The 19548-nt window shown below is 45.4% G+C and overlaps 1 protein-coding gene and 1 non-coding gene across 3 annotated transcripts in view; both read right to left on the bottom strand.

The window, feature by feature from the left end:
• Window positions 1-4496: 4496 nt before the first annotated feature.
• The window catches only part of XYLT1 (xylosyltransferase 1), a 305563-nt gene continuing 290511 nt past the window's right edge, over window positions 4497-19548 (bottom strand). For both annotated transcript variants that reach the window (XM_061599478.1, XM_061599477.1), the window contains exon 12: window positions 4497-9055. In XM_061599478.1, the coding sequence (XP_061455462.1) occupies window positions 8733-9055 (323 nt within the window). In that variant the 3' untranslated portion in view covers window positions 4497-8732. The remainder of the gene's footprint in view (window positions 9056-19548) is intronic.
• On the bottom strand, window positions 10184-10252 carry TRNAA-UGC (transfer RNA alanine (anticodon UGC)). Its single transcript has one exon. It is a non-coding gene; the product is annotated as a tRNA-Ala (tRNA).

The following is a 19548-nucleotide window of genomic DNA, read 5'->3' as shown; positions in this document are numbered from 1 at the left end:
AAGGTGGCATACAAACATGGTTTTCCTCCTCCTGATTTATCCTCACCACAATCCTGTGAGGTAGGTGAGGCTGAGAGACAGTGACAGGCCCAAGGTCACCCAGGAAGCTTCATGGCTGAGTGGGGATTTGAACCCTGGTCTCCAAAGTCCCAGTCTGACACTCTAACTGCTACCCCACTCTGGCTGTTCACATTGGGGAAGCAGCGCAGAACAACTAATAAAGCAGAGTGACCTATGGGCAGTCTAGTGTCAATCTATCACTAATGCATCATTATTGCATTAATGAGAGGTTGCAGAATACACCCACAACCCCCCCCCCCCAAGTCTGGAAGGATCCTGTGTTGTGACATCATATAGTCCCCCCTCAACCATTGTGTGAGAAATGTGGTTTGGCCATTGCTTGAAGAAGTGGGAAAGCCTTATAAATTATTATGAAAGGAAGAGGTGGTGCACCTGACACCTAAAAATTAATTTCCTCCGAAATAATTCTCCCTTTCTCCCACTTTTTTGCCCCACTTCCTTAAGTTCTCAGAAAAAAATCATCTGAGAAAACTCCAGCCCAGCTGTATATACAGTATTTGTTGTTGTTGTTATATGTCTTCAACTCGATTTTGATTTATGGCGACCCTATGAATCAACAACCTCCAATTGCACCTGTTATAAACCACCCTGTTCAGATCTTGTAAGTACAGATCTGTGGCTTCTTTTATGGAATCAATCCATCTCTTGTTTGGCCTTCCTCTTTTTCTACTCCCTTCTGTTTTCCCCAGCATTATTGTCTTTTCTAGTGAATCATGTCTTCTCATTATGTGTCCAAAATATGATAACCTCAGTTTCATCATTTTAGCTTCTAGTGACAGTTCTGGTTTAATTTGTTCTAACACCCAATTATTTGTCTTTTTCACAGTCCATGGTATGCACAAAGCTCTCCTTCAACACCACATTTCAAATGAGTTGATTTTTCTCTTACCCGCTTTTTTCACTCTGCAACTTTCACATCCATACATAGAGATTGGCAGAGCTTGGAAAAGTTACTTTTTTGAACTACAACTCCCATCAGCCCCAGCCAGCATGGCCACTGGATTGGGCTGATGGGAGTTGTAGTTCAAAAAAAGTAACTTTTCCAAGCTCTGGAGATTGGGAATACCATGGTCTGAATGATCCTGACTTTAGTGTTCAGTGATACATCTTTGCATTTGAGGATGTTTTCTAGTTCTCTCCTAGCTGCCCTCCCTAGTCCTAGCCTTCTTCTGATTTCTTGACTATTGTCTCCATTTTGGTTAATGACTGTGCCGAGGTGTTGATAATCCTTGACAAGTACAATGTCCTGGTTGTCAACTTTAAAGTTAGATAAATCTTCTGTTGTCATTACTTTAGTCTTTTTGACGTTCAGCTGCAGTCCTGCTTTTGTGCTTTCCTTTTTAACTTTCATCAGCATTTGTTTCAAATCATTACTGGTTTCTGCTAGTAGTATGGTATCGTCTGCATATCTTAAATTATTGATATTTCTCCCTCCAGTGTTTACACCTCCTTCATCTTGGTCCAATTCCGCTTTCCATATGATATGTGCTGTGATTTATATATATACATGTGTATGTATGTATGTATGTGTGTATATATAGATATCTATATATCTATCTATATATACACGTGTATGTATGTATGTATGTATGTATGTATGTATATATATATTAAGATGCAACTATATGTATTTTAAGATGCAACCTGCCCTGAAATCTCACAATGAAAGGTGGGTAGCAAATTAATAATAGTGCAGTTATAATGATCCAGTTACCCACAGAAGCTTCCTTCTCTGTATAAATCACTTTCACTGGACCAAATCATTGGTCATCTCCTTGAATAGGTCTACAATACATCTTTTGTTGTTGTTATGTGCCTTCTAGTCGATTACGACTTATGGCGACCCTATGAATCAGTGACCTCTAGATGTGAAAATCCAAGAGCTGTTCTTCTGAAGCGTGCACCCCATTAGTGAAAGATCATAATCTCTCGTAAACCGTTACTTGCCAATACTCTTGCCCAACTCCTGTCAATATGGTGCAAAAGGAGAATGTCCATTATTTGCAAAGCCTGTTTGTTTCCCTGCAAATGGATAATTGTTGCCTTTTCTGCAAAAGGATAATGCTGACCTCCATCCTCCCTTGTGTTTCCTTGTGCATTTGTGAAGTGTAAAAGTGACAGTTCAGCAGCAGCAGCGGTGGCGGCGGAGGCGAAACAAAAGCAAAAGAGAAGAAAAAGAGGCTGCAGACATTTCAAGGTGCTTTTGTTTTTTAATACATTGACAATAGTCCAGAGAGTGAGAGAATATACAACAGCTAAAATTTCCACACACAATTTTAAGGCCACATTGAAAAAAAGATGAAAGAACTTAAGGCTTGTCTAAAAGGGGGCAACTCACAGGATGCCATGGCATGAACATCGAGTTGGAAATAGTCCAGATAAGCTGATTTACCCATAGGGAAATCTCTCAACCAAAGTTTTTTAAAAAGAGACGGGGGGCCTTTTGGTTGCCACTGTTGTTAATGACAACCTACACACACCCCCGGCTTCATCTTCTGGCATATTTCCCAGCAAACCTGAAGGTGCTGTTCTTTTAACAAAGCAACGCAAATCACCTCCTTCCGTCAAGGCGGGATTCTAATCACAAACGGAACCAAAAGACAACTTGTTTTTTATAATATACAAATGCGGCACAATGAACTGCGCCGGGAAGAAGTCCGCTCTGCTATCAGAGGCACCTGTACAGTAGCTTGCTGTTTATTTGGCAAGTCTAATACTTAGAAGTTTACTTTCTTTGTCTTTGTCTATTAATTACCAAAATAGCGAGAGAGAGAAAAAGAGAGAGCAAGAAAAAGAGAAGGTTGGTTGCATCTGCACCAAACATTTAAAGAGTTTCATACTACTTTAACAGTCAGGGAGTCTCCACCCCCAAGGAATCCTAGGAACTGTAGTTTGCTAATGGTGCTGAGAGTTGTTAGGAGACTCCTTATTCCCCTCACAGAGCTACAATTCCCAGAGTCCCTGGGAAGAGGGACTGATTGTTCCCTCTGAGAATTATAGGGTAGAGACACTTATTGTGGTGTTGGTTCCATTGCGTCTCTACCTATGTTTTCTGAAAATGGGAGCACACAATGCCTGTCAAACTGCCCCTTTTTATTCTAAAAACCTTGGTAGGAACAGCTCAAGTGCATCTTTTTTAAAAATTCAGCTTCAGGTAGATTTTGCAACTGATTGGTAGATCAACCCAGTGCCCCTCCAGGTGTGGCCAATGGAAATGCTTTGCTGTGGCCTCTGGCAGAGACAGCAACTGGCCCAACAGTTTTCTGTAGGCAGTCCTGGAAGGTCTGAAGTCAGGAGAGGGCTAGGGAGGTGTTGCCAGCCAAGGGCTGAGCAACTTCAAACTGCAGCTAGAAAAACCATTCTTCCTGCTTTTGAAGTGATTGGTGTGCCCACAACTCAAGTTCTGTGAGGGGAATAGGGGTCTCCTAACACCTCTCAGCACCCATAACATACAAGCCACGACTGCTTAAAGAGGCATGATACAGCTTTAAAGGGCTGGTGCGGATGGTGGCAGAGAAAGAATTTGCATAGATTGTACATTCAGCTCAGAAGAGATTTTTCTCTCTCCCCTCCCTCTTGTTTTTTTCAGGTAAACACATTTGCAAATATTATTGAGGTAGTACCTTTGGTAGCAAAAGAAGGTAACCAAGGCAAAAGCAATTGGGGGGGGGAGGACAGGGAAGTGACGGAATGAAAACAGTATTGGGGGAAAATAGCAAGGATGGAGGGGGTCTTCCATGGTCAGGAAATTATGGGACTTGCAGTCCAGCAATATCTGGGGAGCCACAGGTCCCTCTCTGATTAACAACACACAAATGTGTCAAGAAAAACAAACAAGGCAAACTGCTACCATGATACTCAGCTGGAAATCCATTTGTTTTAATGCTTCGGAAAGAAGTGCAAAGGGCCACCTTTGAAGCGACAGGAATCAGCAGAGGGGGAAAAGAGAGAGGAGAATAAGGTTGATTTCATACTGCAGAAGGACTCTACAGCTCCCTAATAATTTACACTGCGGAGCCGTATCTCGGCACTTTTCCTGGCAGCCCTTGAACAGGAACAACAAGTAATGTTTCCTTGCATGAGTTCAATGGGATGTGGAAGTGTTGTAGTGGGGGGGCCTATGGGAAGATGTGTGACACTGGGTCATCTGGAATAGGGTTGCCAGGTCCATGGCCTGAGACTGATCCTGTATCTTTAGGACAACAGAAAGTCAGCCAAGTGCAGGTGTTCCTGCAACTCTGTAATGGGAAAAAACACAAGGTGGAATTCTCCCTTCCCCTGCACAACTTTTAAAGATACAGAAGACCTCTTGGTTGCTAGGCCCAGCCTCCAAGAGGTCTTCTGTATATTTAAAAGTTGTAGAGGGGGGAGGGAGAATTCCACCTTGTGGTTTTTCCCATTACAGAGTTGAAAGAACACCTGCACTTTGCTGACCTTCTCTTCTCCTAAAGATACAGGATCAATCTCAGGCCATGGACCTGGCAACCCTAATCTGGAATGGCCTAAAGAATTTGGCTCTGATTCTGCACATGGTTATGGGCCCATAAGCCCGCAGATCTCATTTCATATAAGTGTGCAAAGAGCTGCATCTTCAGGGTACTGACAGGCTAAAATGCATGGGTATTGCAGAGAAGCAGAGCGGTGGTCTTAGCAGTTACTTCGCTGTTTATTCTGCACTATAGCCTGCAGCTGGAGCTTTTGGGAATTCCCTTGTAGGGCTTCACTGCTCTGCTAGCAAAGCCATCCAGTGTATCTGTCTCCACAGTCCACATAACCAGGGAATTCAGCTTAAGAAGATTCATGTGGCTGACAGGGGCAGCTACGAGGAGTGGTGTATGCTGAGTGATCTGCACCATAGGTTTAGGAAGCTGCCTTGATCTGAATCAAGCTCAAGGAGAGGATTAACAGAATCCTGGCTTGGGCAGGCCTACGCAAGCATCGTTCACAGCTCAATGAACATGTGAAACAGCTGTTGCCGGTCAAACACCGATGGCTCACATCAACTCAGCAAGAACAGAGTTAAGGTACAACATACCTAAATATATAAATGATATAAGCATTGAATTTTAATTTTCCACAGAATAAAATAAGTAGTATGAATAAGGAAAGCACTATTTTATCCCACTGTGGAAAATTAAAAACCAATGTTTATGTAATTTATAATTATATATAAGTGCTTTAACTTTGTTTTTTTCAAGTTGCATTTGGTTAAGGGTAGCGGATCACCCCTTCCTTCATATGAACTCAACATAATCATTTTTGAGGAAGACCACTCAGATGAAACTCATTGAGTGATGACCATGCATGCAGGAACCAGCCCAAAAGCTTCTCTTGCATGATGGAATGCTGGATTGTTCCTGCCTCAGGCATGAGAATGCTGGCCTCCGGGCAGGAATCGAGATAGTTCTGCAGCAGAAGGAGAGAGGTCAACTTATGAAAGCACCTAAGCCAGGGACGGGGAAACCTGTGGCCCTCCAGATATTGTTTGACTCCAACTCCCATCAACCTTAGCCAGCATGGCCAATGGGTAGGGATGATGGGAGTTACAGTCTAGCAACCCCTGGGCCATAGAGTCCTCAGTCCCTGACCTAGATAGGCATGGTTTACTAGGACATCACTTGGTTTCTAATAGCTATGGATGGATTTACTGAAAAGACGAGCTGCTATACCCGACTGGACATTTCTGATGGAAAAGGTTCCCCTCCCTCTCTTTTTGAGCAATTGGAACCTCTAGCAAATTTTGTTTGGAGTCAGAATTCTTATCAAGGCAACAGAAAGAAAAAGAGAGTCGGGGGAGAGAAATTAGATTTCTTTTTTCTTTTTGAAAAGGCCTTTTCTTAATAAAGGCAGCTTTTGTTAGTAAGATAAGATAATCTCCAAGCTGCATAAGCAGCACCTACTAATTAGTCATTGACTAAAAATACAAATAAATACCTAAAATTGCCCTCCTATGCAGCCTCCTTTGTCGCCAGCTAAACACTGTAAATGCTCTGCCTTCATGCCAGCACAGCTGACACTGCAATTTCAAAGTCTAAAGCAAACTGTAGTAGCTTTAAACCAAACGGGGTGGTGAGAGAAAACATTAGCGAAAGCCGTTGGAATCTCAGGTTGTTGGGTTGGGTTTTTTTTTTAAAAAAAACAATCACCATTGCAGCAGTCGCTTTAAAAGGGAATTCAGCCGTTTCTTGCGACGTGTTTGTGCTGTCAGCCCCTCCGACACATGGGCTTACAGCTGAAGAACAGCACAAGTCTATGCGTGTCTACTCAGAAGTAAGCCCCGCTAAGTTGAATGGGGCTTTGGGTGCCTCCAGATCACCTGTTTATTGAGCATTCGTTCTGATACGTTGGCTGGGAGATCAGACGACGTTGGCCATTTCATGGGCATTCATTCCAGTTTTTTTGTGGGAAGGTTAGATGAGGTTGCCTTAAATCAGGGCTTATCCCACACACTCCAATGCATTTTTGCATCATGCTCCTTATTGCACCCCCCCAAATGATCTTTCGGGGAAGCGGGTTTGTTGTGCAAGACTTCTCAAGCAACTATAACAGTGCAACCTGAATTTGCCGGTATGCAACTGAATGCCACCTGAAAATAGCAACCGTCTGGAAGTGCCCTTCGTCCAGTGTTCTTCAACCTTGAGTCCTTAGATGTTGTCAGACTAAAACTCCCATCAACCCCAGCCAGTTTAACCAATGGCCAAGGATGATGGGAGTTGTAGTCCAACAACACCCAGGGACTCAAGGTTGAAGAACAGAGCCTTACTCCCAGGCAAGTGTGCACAGGATTGTCCTATAAGAGTCTTAAAAATTGGGAAGGGGCAGGGGAGAGAGAGAGAAACTTTTAAAATGTTAAATTAATTGGCCATTTTTACACACACGCACACACATATATTGCACAACTTATGCCATAGAGGTTAGCTAGAAATTATGTACTAAGATGCCATTTAAATTTTAATAGAATCTGTGCTCCCCCTCCCAGTGTTTTGCAGCCTGAAGACCAAATGATTCCAAAATGTATATATAAAAGACTCAATGCCTGCTGAATTGTCAAAGATTTGATGCATAAATGCACTCAAGGGGTCACTGGTCTCCCTCATATGGAAGAACTGCTTTTAACATGAGGCCCAAAGTACCATTTGCCCCAGCTTTCCAGACTGGTCTGTTAGGACAAATGGAGCGCTGCAATCAGTCTTGGCTCCCCCAACACCATGCCCAGGGAGTCTGTCAGCCTCCTCCTCTTCCTCCTCAGTCTTCAGTGCCCCCCTTGTAGAACTCAGCAGGGAATAGGAGGGCAGGGACAAAACTAGAACGGGCTGGCTCTGCCTGTCATTGGCTCTGGCTCCCCCTAGTGTTGGGCTCCCTGCCTTCCACCCTACCGGTCCCAATGGGCACCAGCCACCATTGTTTACAAAGGGCTGTACTAAGATGTGATGGTAGCAGGTGTGTGTGTTAGGACTGGGTCAACTGTTGAATGGGTGGACAAACCAGAGGGAGATTGAAAGTGCCACACAGGTAATGGTCAAACCCAAACAACAGGAAAGGAGGGAGGCCCTTTCATGAACTGCATGAACCTCCCTCCAATTTTAGGCAAACTGGGACTCCTCCTGTAGCCTTTTGAAAACAGTACATAGGAAATGGCGTTATGCCGAGCCAGGACTGTCTGCTCTGACTGGCAACAGCTCTCCAGTGTCTTAGACAAAGAGAATCCTGACCCATCGCCTGCTATCTACTCTCTTTTTAACTGGAGATGATGAGGATTAAACATGGGGCCTTCTTCACTCAAAGCATGTGCTCTGCCAACTGTACACCCAGAAGGGCGGGATCATAAAAGATAAGGAGGGCAGTTCTCTCCTTCCTCTGTAAATTGAGCACTGAGCACAGGCTGGTTGAAGCTGACCACTTTCCCTGCTAGCACTACTATCTCCCACCATTTTTTATTTCTGAGGGTGGGCGGTCCTCCCAGTGGGACTCTGTGCAATTGTTTTGTAATCTGGAATGGCAACTATTGAACCCTTGTGAATATCGGTGGGCTGAGTTCAGGCTTAAATAAATAAATAAATAAATAATAAAAGTTCTGTTGGGGTGTATGTGAAAATGGGAATCCCCGCCAATGGAGAGTTGGCTTGGCATAGTGGTAACAGCTACCCTTTTGCTAGGCTTCTCTGAGAATGCCTTGCAAAGCAATGGCATGGAAAGCGATGGCAATTTCAGCAGTTGGGACTGGCACCCATTTTGCTATTCATTTCACAAACACCACTCCTTTTGTGGAAACAGCCAGCAGCTGTGCAAGTTTGTATGTGTGATAAAATAGCCAACAGCTCAGATTGAGTTTTTTTTTTAAAAAAACCCTCTGTAGTCTTGATGCTACATTTCTGCCAGAAACATAAGACATGTTCTAAAGCTGCTTTCTCTCTCCCCGACCTGTCCAAAACCCATCAATGGCCGTCCCCTGAAGAAATAGCTGGAGATCCTCAAACCAGCTTTTGGGACCTGCAGAAAAATGAATGTGTACATTTTCTTGGAGGCAGCTTTACAGTGAATCCACTTTGCAACCAATTTAAGTGTGGAAATACAGATGGAAATCCTCCCCAAGTCACAAGAACACAAAGTTAAATTCCCTTTTAAAGCCAATGAAGGAGGTATACCTGGTGCTACCTCAAACGGCCGTCAGGTTTAACAGGGCCCAACTCAGATTTTGGATCTGGACTGAGTGAACTCCAAGACGTCTGGCTGCAGACTTGCATGACTGGACAGGAGGTTGGGCCCACGCTGCAGATATCTACAGTTGACCACATGCCTCCCACCAACATGTCCACCCAGTTCTCCAGTTTTGTGCCTGTGAGGGCTGCACTTTTCTTTGCCTGATCCACCTGCGCAGCATTGATGGGGATATTCAGAACAGGGTTCAGACCTTGGAAGCTCTGTTCCATGTAGGCGTTCTTTGGTGGTCCCCCGTGCAACCTCATGGCTTCTTCTGGAAAACAAAGCAAGCAAGCAACCAATCAATCTTTCCTCATTATGGCCAATGACCACAGCATAAAAAGCATTCAGAAACAGCATAAAATATATTGTCCAAAAACATAAAGTAGAATAAAATAAGATATAGGTTTTGCGGAAACAGAAACAAACCACCAAATCCAAAGTTTTACATTCATAATGTTATTACCGTTCCTGTGGGATACTTCACATCAGATTAAATTACTGTTAACTTGGGATGAGGAGAAATTTGATTCAGTTTGCATTTAAAGGTGAATCTATCAAATTTGCACTTTCTGAAACAATATGAGAACCAAAACACAGCCATCTTTCAAAAGTGGCACTTATCTAAATTTTGCATTCAGTTCTCCAACGAAGCAATGTTCACACAAATACATATATTAGCGGAAAGTGTGCACAAAATGAATATATTCATGAAAATAACATGCAAAAATGCATTACACTTGAAGAGGTTGCTTGCAAAAACATCTGCATTAGTCAAAACTGCATACAAATATGTGTTTATCAGGAGAAATGGGCACTGAAATGCAGAAGAATTTTAATGAGGATTTTTAAAAAAATTCACAAATTGCTGCAAAAGTGTGGAGAACTGAATTTGAAAACCGGAGAAATGAGAAAGAGAGAGAACCGAAATTGACCCATTCGTCCATCCATAACACACTCTGTTCAGGGCTGCCGTTCAAAAGTGTTTTGTAGAAGTCAGGTAATGGAAAAAGGCCGAGCCTAGTAGTTCAGAGCACGCTACTCCAAGTTTGCTGGATCTGCACTGGAACACAGGAACATAAGAATGTTGGCAGCTGCCTTTACACCGAGTCTGACCGTTGGTCTGTCTAGCTCAGTACTGTCTACACTGACTGGTAGGGTTTCAGGGAGGGGACATTCCCTTCTGACATAGGTTAAGCTACCCAACGGAGAAAAGGGTTTGAAACCAGCCAACTGTACCCCTCGTTGCCTCTGACTTGTGGGGGTGTGCTGCTTGCAGAATAGGAACATAGGAGGCTGCCTTATACTGAGTCTGTCCATTGGTTTATCTAGCTCAGTATTGCCTACACTGACTGGTAGCAGCTGTCTGGGGTTTAAGGCACAGGTCTCTCCCAGCCCTACCTGGAGATGCCAGGGATTGAACCTGGGACCTTCTGCATGCAAAGCAGACGCTCTACCACTGAGCTACCGCCCTTGCTCACTTGCTTGCCTTGAAGACCCTTCTTTGTTTGAGAACCTGGAGAGCCGCTGCCAGTCAGAGTAGGAACTTAGGAAGGTGCCTTATACTGAGTCAGACCATTGGTCCCTCTAGCACAGTATCGTCTACACTGACTGGCAGTGGCTCTCCAGGGTTGCAGGCAGGATGTCAGGTAGAGCACCTCCTTTGCCTATAGAAGGTCCCAGGTCTAATCCTAGGCATTTCCAGATAAGATTGGGAGAGAACCCCATTTGAAATCCTGGAGAGCTGCTGCCAGTCAGTGTGGACAATACTGAGTTAGACTGACCATCGGGTCTGACTCGGTTTAAGGCAATTTCCTATGCTCAGAATGGAGGTTTTCCTTCTTAGAAAAGCTGGTCCCAAGGCCCTTCCGGATCAGGATTTAACAGGATTTAGGGGGATGGGAGGGCGGAATGAACAGCAAACGGAGGCTTCCTTGATGAGCAGAAGTGCCTTCTTCTCGGGCTAGAGCACCAGGGGGTGGATGGGGAACAAAGCCTCTATCAACAGTGACAATATACTGCTAAAACCCCACCATTTAAAGGGGGTCAATGTAGGCCAAGTGTCCTGGCATCTCCTGCCCATCTCATGGGGAAGATGGCATGGATTTCGCTAGGACTGACAAAACTCTGGATGAAAAACTCCCCACTGTCTTGCATGCTGGAAAGGAATCCTGACACAGCCCCCACCTGGAATCACAGGGAGGGGATGTGCAGAGGGCTCCAGCAAAGGCCTGGCAAGATCTCTGCCAGCAATCCTGGGCAGCCGCTACCAGTTTGGGTAGATCAGTGTTTTTAGGAACGGAGGACGCTGCCTTAGGTTGAGTCAGACCCATTGGTACATCTAGCTCAGTGTTGTCTACACTGACCGGCAGTGGCTCTCCAGAGTTTTGGAGGGGGTCTCTCCCAGCCCTACCCGGAGACGCTGGGGAATGAACTGGGGACCTTCTGCGTGCAAAAGCACTTGCTCTGCTGCTGTGCTATGGCCCTGCCTTGGGTCCCCTGTGCGTTGCTGGAGTGCAACTCCCATCATCCCCAGCCAGGTTAGAAAATGGCAAGGGGTGATGGGAGTTGTACCCCAACAACATCTGGGGACCCAAAGATGAAGAACAATCCTGAGCTTTTCAAGCTCTTCCTCCTAAACCCTCAGTTTTGGGAATAAAATATACAGCAGGAATCATCCCCGTCCCTCAAAACAACAACAACACCCCCCCAAAACAACACTCCACGTAGCCATGTCTTTGTAATGCCTGAGGTTCCTCCCAAAGCTATATATAAAAAGAACAGCAATTCTGAAGAGCACACACATCAACACTGCCTGGTGCAACAAGTACACCCGGTGTGGTTCTTCACAGAGGTTCAGACTGATCTTCTCACGGGAGACACGATTTCTCATAGCAATGACTTGGCTGCCTAATGCACTACAAGGGATTTATGGCTGCAACATGCTGTCTATTAATTACTCTTTATTAATCAAATGCAATGCTTTTATGAGCTAAAAAAGTGCCTCTGATTAACTGGGCAGCAAATGTTCACATTTTAGTCCAGTAGTGGAGTCTCAGGTTCAGTCTCTGACTTATCCATGTAGGCGTGGGGAAAAGACTCCTGTCTGAAACCTTGGAGAGCTGCTGTCAGTCCTCTCTGGATCTCTATATGTGTTGGACTACAACTCCCACCGTCCCTTGCCATTGCCTGTGCCCCAACAACATCTAGAGGGTCACAGGTCCCGCACTGCTGGTGTAGACATTTACTGAGCCAGATAGACCAATTGTCTGATGCAATATGCGGAATTTATTTTTATTTAAAGTCTTTTTATGCTGCCTTTAAGAAAGCCACCCCCCCCCAAGGCGGCGTAAAATTAAAATACAATACAGTAGTGTTCAGGTGTATATTCAGTTTTATGCAGTAAAGTGGCAAATTCAGAAGTGCAAGGTCATGACAGTCACAGCCACGCCCTCTCCCATTTTTATTTTTTTGCTGGGTTGAGAATGAGATCCTTGTTAACGCAGACATCCCTAGGAGCCAATAAGCATGGAAGGGGAGAGTGTTAGCCTCTGAGAGCAGTCTTTTCAGTGGCTGACTCACCTCCTTTCACTCTGATTGGCTCCAAATCAGCAGGAAAGGGCAAGGTAGCATGTTAGAAGACTCTTCGCAGTGGTTAGCTCTCCTTTCATGCTGATTGGCTCATAGGGTGCGAAAGACACAGAGACCCTGCTCCCAAAAAAGTAAGGGATCTAAGACCCCCTGAGTCTCTGGACGACTACACCCCTGGTTTTATGATGATTTTTATTGTTTATTTGTTCTCTATGGTTTATTTTTATGTACACTGCTTAGAAACGCTAATGATTAAGTGGTATAGAAATGCCTTATATAAATAAACAAATAAAAATATAATAATAATAATAATAATAATAATATTACTAACATCAGGAAAAACAAACCAAAAACATCCCATCCAAAAAAATACCAAAACACATTACATAATTACAACAAAATGCATCAGTGCAACCTATCCTAATGTCTGATGTAGTCCTCATGACCAGGTATAAAGCAGCTTCCTGTATTAGGAAGGACCTCAGCTAAGGTGCTTCAGCAACAGTGTAACGCACCAATGGTGCTGCATGCAAATTGGCCCAGAGTTCAGTCTGAGATATCTGCAGTCCCAAATGTGCCACCCTCAGTTTTGCAAGTCTTCCTCTTTCTAAAGTGGCAGGAAAAGGGCACAGAAGTGAAGGCAACCTTCCTTCAAATCAGGAACCATCAAGGGCATTGCATGAAAGGCTGCAGCGACTTAAAAATGCCTGCTGAAACCTAGCTGGGATTTTTGCCCAAAATTCACAGACGTATGAAGACTGGAGTGGGAGCAATGCATTTTTCCATAGCCTGAACTTGATGCTGGGAAGGGACTAGCTGAGCTCCGCCAAAATACATAACACCACCTCCAGTACAAAATGCCTTCATTCAGTAAGGCCCTCCCCGGCTTGGAGAGTCACACAGTGTTCCAGTGGGCTTGCGGGCCAGGAATGACCTACTAGTGTCTACAATTCGTGCCACGTTGCCTGTGTAACTTGCAACTTGTGCCGATTAAGTAAGCCCTTTCGTTCATGCTAGGAAGCAACGGTGTAACCTTTGGTGGTAAATTGGTAATGTTTTGTCTCTGTACATTCTTCCTAGGTGTCTAACTGGAACTTGCTTTTGTAGTTTGAGGGGACCATCTGTATGCAAAAACCCAAACCCTGATGACTCCAAAAACCACTTATATTAAACATGCTGTTTCTGCCTCTGCTTTGCTAATATAATTTGTTTGCCAAGGTAGTCAGATTCTACCTGATTTATTCAGTTGGCTTGGCCTCTCACTGTAGAGATGAACATATGAAGAGCTCTGCTGGACCAGGCCAATGGCCCATCTAGTCCACCATCCTGTTCTCACAGTGGCCAACCAGATGCCCTTGGGAAGCCAGCAAGCAGGATCTGAGCGCAAGAGCAATCTCCCCCACTGCTGTTTCCAGCTACTGATATTCAGAAGCACGCTGACTGCGAAGGCAGAACACAGCCATCGTGGTCAGTGGCCTTTGATAGCCTTCTCCTCCGTGAATTCACCTCTTCTAAAGCCATCCAAATTGGTGGCCATCACTATCTTATTGTGGGAGAAAATGCCGCAGTTTAACTATGTGCTGCGCTAAGAAGTACTTTCTTTTGTCTGTCTTCCAATCTTCAGCTTCCTGATTTCTTGTATTATGGGAGAGGAAGGAAAACTTCTCTCTATGCACTTTCTAGGGATGGGCGAGAAATTTGATTCAGTTCGCAACTCAAGCCAGATCTATCAAATGTGCACTTTCTGAAACAATATGGGAACCAAAAAACTAGCCATCTTTTCAAAGGTGCACTTGCCCCCACACCAATAAAGACTCGTGACACAAAAATGGGATGATGTTATATTTATTAAAATATAACAAACTAAATCAGATTAAATTCTGCCAATTATCCAAATCTAAATTACTTTGGGCAGGTGAGGCTAACCTAACGGAGAGGGAATACTCCCTCCCCTTTGGAAGAAAAATGATTCTCCTCTTGCGATAACTCCAAAGTCAAGGATGTGGGAAAATTCTCCCTCCTTGCTATTGGAGTCAGGTGTGGTTCCAACCATGGCCCCGCTGTACAGGCGTTCACCATGATGCGCAAGCCGGTTCCACGAGGACACTCCCCAGATCCCACCAGACATTGAGCCCGGATGGTTCCCTAAGGCGTGTCCTTTACCACAATGCCTTAGCCGCCTCCATTTAACCCCAATATTCCTCACCTGCCCGAATTCCATGCCAGCCAAAGCAAACACACCACAACCCTTCCGACAAGCCAATTGAATTAAAACCCGAGCAGTATGGAGTAGGCAAAACGAAAGGGATTCTGAAAAAAGGATTCCCCCCAAAAAATTCCTACTCAGCCCCAGGAAGGCGACTAGCAAAGCCCATACCGACAAGGGAGGGAGGGAGGGTGCTGCAAGGCGAAAAAGGCACGCGCAAGGGAAAGGAGCAGCCTTATAAACACCGCTCAAACCCCTACTTGATTGGGTAAGCGATCTCACATGGCACACACTCAACTTCTCGAACTTTCCCGAGTCCTTTCCTAATTTGGGTGGAGGCAAATACGTCCCTACAAGAAACGGCATTGTTTGAATTTTGCAACACAGTCTGCCAACCAAACGATATTTACAAAAATGTGTATGTGAGGGGAAAGCGTGCATAAAAATGAATATATGAGTGAAAATAACATACAAAACTCCATTATATGATGATGTTAGGGGTAAATTGAAATCCCCAGTGTCTGTAAAACTATAGTTCACTTGTCTTATCTAAACCAGCTTGGGCTTTATGGGACATAGAATCAAAGTGGCCTTTATTTGACTTAATGTCGGTTTATTTCCTGGTGACCTGACCCTTACCAACATTCCAGTGGCTCGCATAATAAAAGCCGGTTTAAGCTGGAAACTTCCCTACTATGCATTTCTGTATCACATTTATGCTTATGGCCTTGCTTATTGCTACTAATGTGCCTTGCATAGAAATGTCAAACGCTATTCCAATGCCCCTCATATCCTTGGCTTGTAATACTCCTTTGATATGTAAGCAATGTACTATCATGTCTGTCTCCAGTTTACAGGGGCGCCCGGTTGCAGCTGGGCCTCCCCTCAACAGTACCTTTGTCTGCTCCTGCATAGTGCTTATCTCAAGGACATGCGAAATATGCAGACATAGAGTCTAAGAGATAGTCTTGATGTTTCCACTTTGTCCTTCCCCCGGTACCCCTTTACCTCCTTACATATGCCCCAAAGCTGTGATAGTTAGCAATTGTTTTCTTTGTATTTGATGACGTGAACCCGATATTGTAAACTTCAGGGTGAGCCTATATAAACCTTATGATACCAATAAACAAGGTTCCCATGCTGGCCTGCTTCGGCTTGTAAGTATTTGGTCCCCTTTGCAAAGGTTTTTGTCTCGTGTTACTTGTTCTCTGATAGCGGGTTCATTTGCACTCAGCTCCGCACTCTTCCCGGGTGTAATAAGCGAGTTGGGGTAGACAGGGAGGCTTGCGTGTTGGGTTTGGACCTAACAATTGGGGGCTCGTCCGGGATCCCTTGTGCGGACCCCCTTTTTGCCATTGCACCCCTTAATTTGATAACAGGCGCCACGAGAGAATTTTCTCGGTTATCAACAAAAGCGGGCGGCTTTGACACTTTGGGGATAAAGCACAGTTGAGGAAAAACCCGTTATCACACGTCATGGGAAATAAAGGGAGTGTGCCGGTAAAGGACAGCCCTTTGGGAATCATGTGTATGTTGTGGCAAGAGGAGGAATTGCCAGTGCGAAGGAGAGACCTGAAAAAGAAAAAGATGATAGAGCTCTGTGAGGAGGAGTGGCCGCGGATGACTGCAGTGTCGGTGCCGGGTGAACGGTGGCCGAGGGGTGGGTCCTTTGAAACCGCTCCGCTACTGGGAGTGCGGAGACGGATTGGGGATACCCACCCGGATCAATTGGAATTTTGGCTCCTATGGAAAATAGGGTCGCAAAAATGGGATAGTCTTACCTTGATGGCAGTGAGAACTTTGTCCATTGAGGAGCCCCCTCCTCATTATTTTAATGACGACACGTCAAGTAAAAGAACGGTCTTGAATCGTTCTATAATACCCTCTGCTCCGGATCCGCTACCAGCTCCCGGGGGCGGAGATCCCAATCCGGAGGAAGGGGCCTTTTCATTTGTATCAGATGATGAGACAGATGAAAAGGGGAAAGAGAAGGGGGCCTCAGGGGGCATGGACACGCGCAAGCGAAAAAAAGAAAAGAAAAGAGGCAGAAGCATTGGAGATGCCTTTGCTTGTACATGATCAGCCGTACGTGGATGGCCACGGGGGTATCCAGCGTACTGAGGTGGTTGAACTAAAAAGTTGGTTGGAATGGGACCTAAAAGAATGGAGTAGAATGGCTGGAACTTTTGGGGAACAGCCAAGGAGAATCAGAGAACTGTTAGGCAGGTTGTTTGAAAGCCACAATCCGACGTATTCGGATGTGGAGCATTTGTTGAGAAGAGTACTGACAGGTGAAGAACGGAGCAGGTTGTGGACATTGGAGACAGCTTGGGCTGCGGAAGCGGCAACAAATAGAGCTTGGTCGGACCGAGCACAAACGGCTGCAGCTTGGGCAGCGGGAGACTGGACGCAGCCTCGCCGCGCTCAGCTGCAGACCGATAGGGATAGGATTTTGACGCATTTGGAGCGAATGTCACAGAAACCCCCCAACCAAGCTAAATTTATGGCGATCAAACAAGAAGCCAGCGAACCTCCCAGAAAATTCTGGTCACGCTTGTTAGAGGGAGCACGTAGCTATACTAATTTGAACCCAGAAAACGTGCTGGATCATCCGACCCTCATTGCTAATTTTGTCCATCAAGCGCAACCAGCGGTGAGGGATTATTTTCTGAATTTCAGACCCGGATGGGGGGGGCAGGCTGTGACGGTGATTTTGGAGGTAGCAGATTTTGTGTGGGACAAGGATAAGGAGAAAAGTAGAAAAAAGGAGAAGAAGGAGGATTTTGACATGCTGGCTCTTGCAATAAGAGGCCAGCCACCGAATAGAGGATTTCGAGGCAGGGGCAGAGGTTTTCCAAGAGGACTGAGAGCCGGAAACCAGAGAGGAAGGGGACAAATGAGACATTCATGGCAGGGAGATAGAGCTTGTTTCCAATGTGGAGAATACACTCATTTCAAGAAAGACTGTCCGTGGAGGACAGGGGACGCGCAGTACACCCCTAACAACCCTTTTTACCCAGATTTTACAGGTACGAACGCAGATTCTCTGCCCCCACCTCCACCTGCCGCTCAACAGACACCGGCTTCATGGGACCAGTACGGCGGACGTTCAGTGAACCAACAATGACTACATGTGGACAGGGAAAGGCTGGGAGCGGGGCTAATGAATCTTATGTCTTTGGCAGGTTTCTTTCTCTCTCTCTCTCTCCCAATTCAAGAACCCAGACTGTCTTTGAACGTGCAGGGACAACCGGTAACTTTTCTGGTGGATACGGGAGCCACGTATTCCCTGATAAATGTTGCACCTGACAATTGGTTAAGCAAAGAAGTGAAAATGACAATGGGGGTAGATGGAAACCCCACGCCCATGTGCATAACGATACCATTGCAAGTAAAATACAATGATAAAATGTTTAACCATGTTTTTCTGTATTCTGCTTCATGCCCTATTTCTTTAATGGGCCGTGACATGTTATGTAAACTGGAGGCTACCTTAACCTGCACCCCTGATGGGGTGGGTTTATTGATGAGTGTATTGGGGGTGCCTGTGGGGAACACAATTAAACAAACATATAGGTCACAGCTTACCAGAAGATCTTGCTGACCTGCCACCGGATTTATGGGGTACAGAGGATACAGATGTGGGACTGCTGCGATCGGTAAGCCCTGTCAGAATCCAGGTAAAGCCTTTCCTCCCGCCGCCAAACGTTGCCCAGTATCCTCTGTCATTAGAAGCAAGAGAAGGCATACGCCCCATAATTGAAGGTTTTATCGCAAAAGGAGTCATCCGGCCGCAGCGGACCCCCTGTAACACACCTATACTACCTATAAAAAAACCTCCAAAGAAACCCGGAGATCCAGTCCGGTGGAGATTTTGCCAAGACTTAAGAGCGGTAAACAGGTATGTGATCCCTTTACACACTGTTGTTCCAGATCCAGTGACAATCATCAGTCAGATCCCATGGGACGCGAAGTGGTTTACCGTCATTGATCTAAAAAATGCCTTTTTCAGCATCCCTCTCCACCCAGATTCGCAGCATTTGTTCGGGTTCGAATGGGACCAGCGCTCTTTCGTGTGGACCCGAATTCCTCAGGGATACTGTGATAGTCCCGGGGTGTTTAGCCAGTGCCTACAGGATGACCTCGAGGGGTTCACCCCAAAAGGGGGTTCAGTTCTTGTTTTGTACGTTGATGACATCTTGATTGCAAATGGACACCAGGGGGCGCTGCGAGAAGACGGTAAGGCTTTTCTGCTATACTTGCATTCAAGGGGCCATAAAATTGACCCGAAGAAAATTCAGTGGCTATCAGAGAAAGTTAAGCATTTGGGGTTCATTTTAACGCCAAAGGGACGACAAGTGGATCCCGGGCGCGTTTCCACCATACAGAATTGTCCGCTCCCAAAGACAAAAAGACAGTTAAGAGGGTTCCTGGGACTGATTGGATTTTGCAGACCATGGCTGCCATCCTGTGGAGAATTGAGTAAACCGCTACACGCGCTTACTGCCAGTAAAGCTCCTGATTTGATACAATGGAGCCGGGACAATGAAAAGGCGTTTGAACTATTAAAACAAAGTGTAGCCACGTCTATGTCTTTGAAACCGCCAAATTACGGTAAACCCTTTCATTTATTCGTTCATGAAAGATCGGGGGTAGCTAGCGGAGTTCTGACACAACTGTACGGTCCCAGTCACTTCCCAGTGGCATTTTATTCACAGCAAATTGACAATGTGGCTCATGGAACTCCTACATGCACACGCACGCTGACTGCGGCGGCCTTACTTTTGACCAAGGTGAAAGGATTGACCCTCGGTCATTCCACCACTGTCTGGACTTCGCATGCACTGTCGGCTTTACTGCGAAAAGGTACCACGCAAGTGTTTTCAGCGCAGAGGCAGCAACAACTGGAAGCAGAGCTATTAGAGGATCCTAATGTGCGGTTTGAACGTTGCGGACCGTTAAACCCAGCC

The sequence above is a fragment of the Rhineura floridana genome, chromosome 17 (genome assembly GCF_030035675.1).
Source record: "Rhineura floridana isolate rRhiFlo1 chromosome 17, rRhiFlo1.hap2, whole genome shotgun sequence".
Taxonomy (NCBI): domain Eukaryota; kingdom Metazoa; phylum Chordata; class Lepidosauria; order Squamata; family Rhineuridae; genus Rhineura; species Rhineura floridana.
The sequence above is the reverse complement of the archived record's forward strand: the minus strand, read 5'-3'. Positions and strand labels throughout refer to the sequence as shown.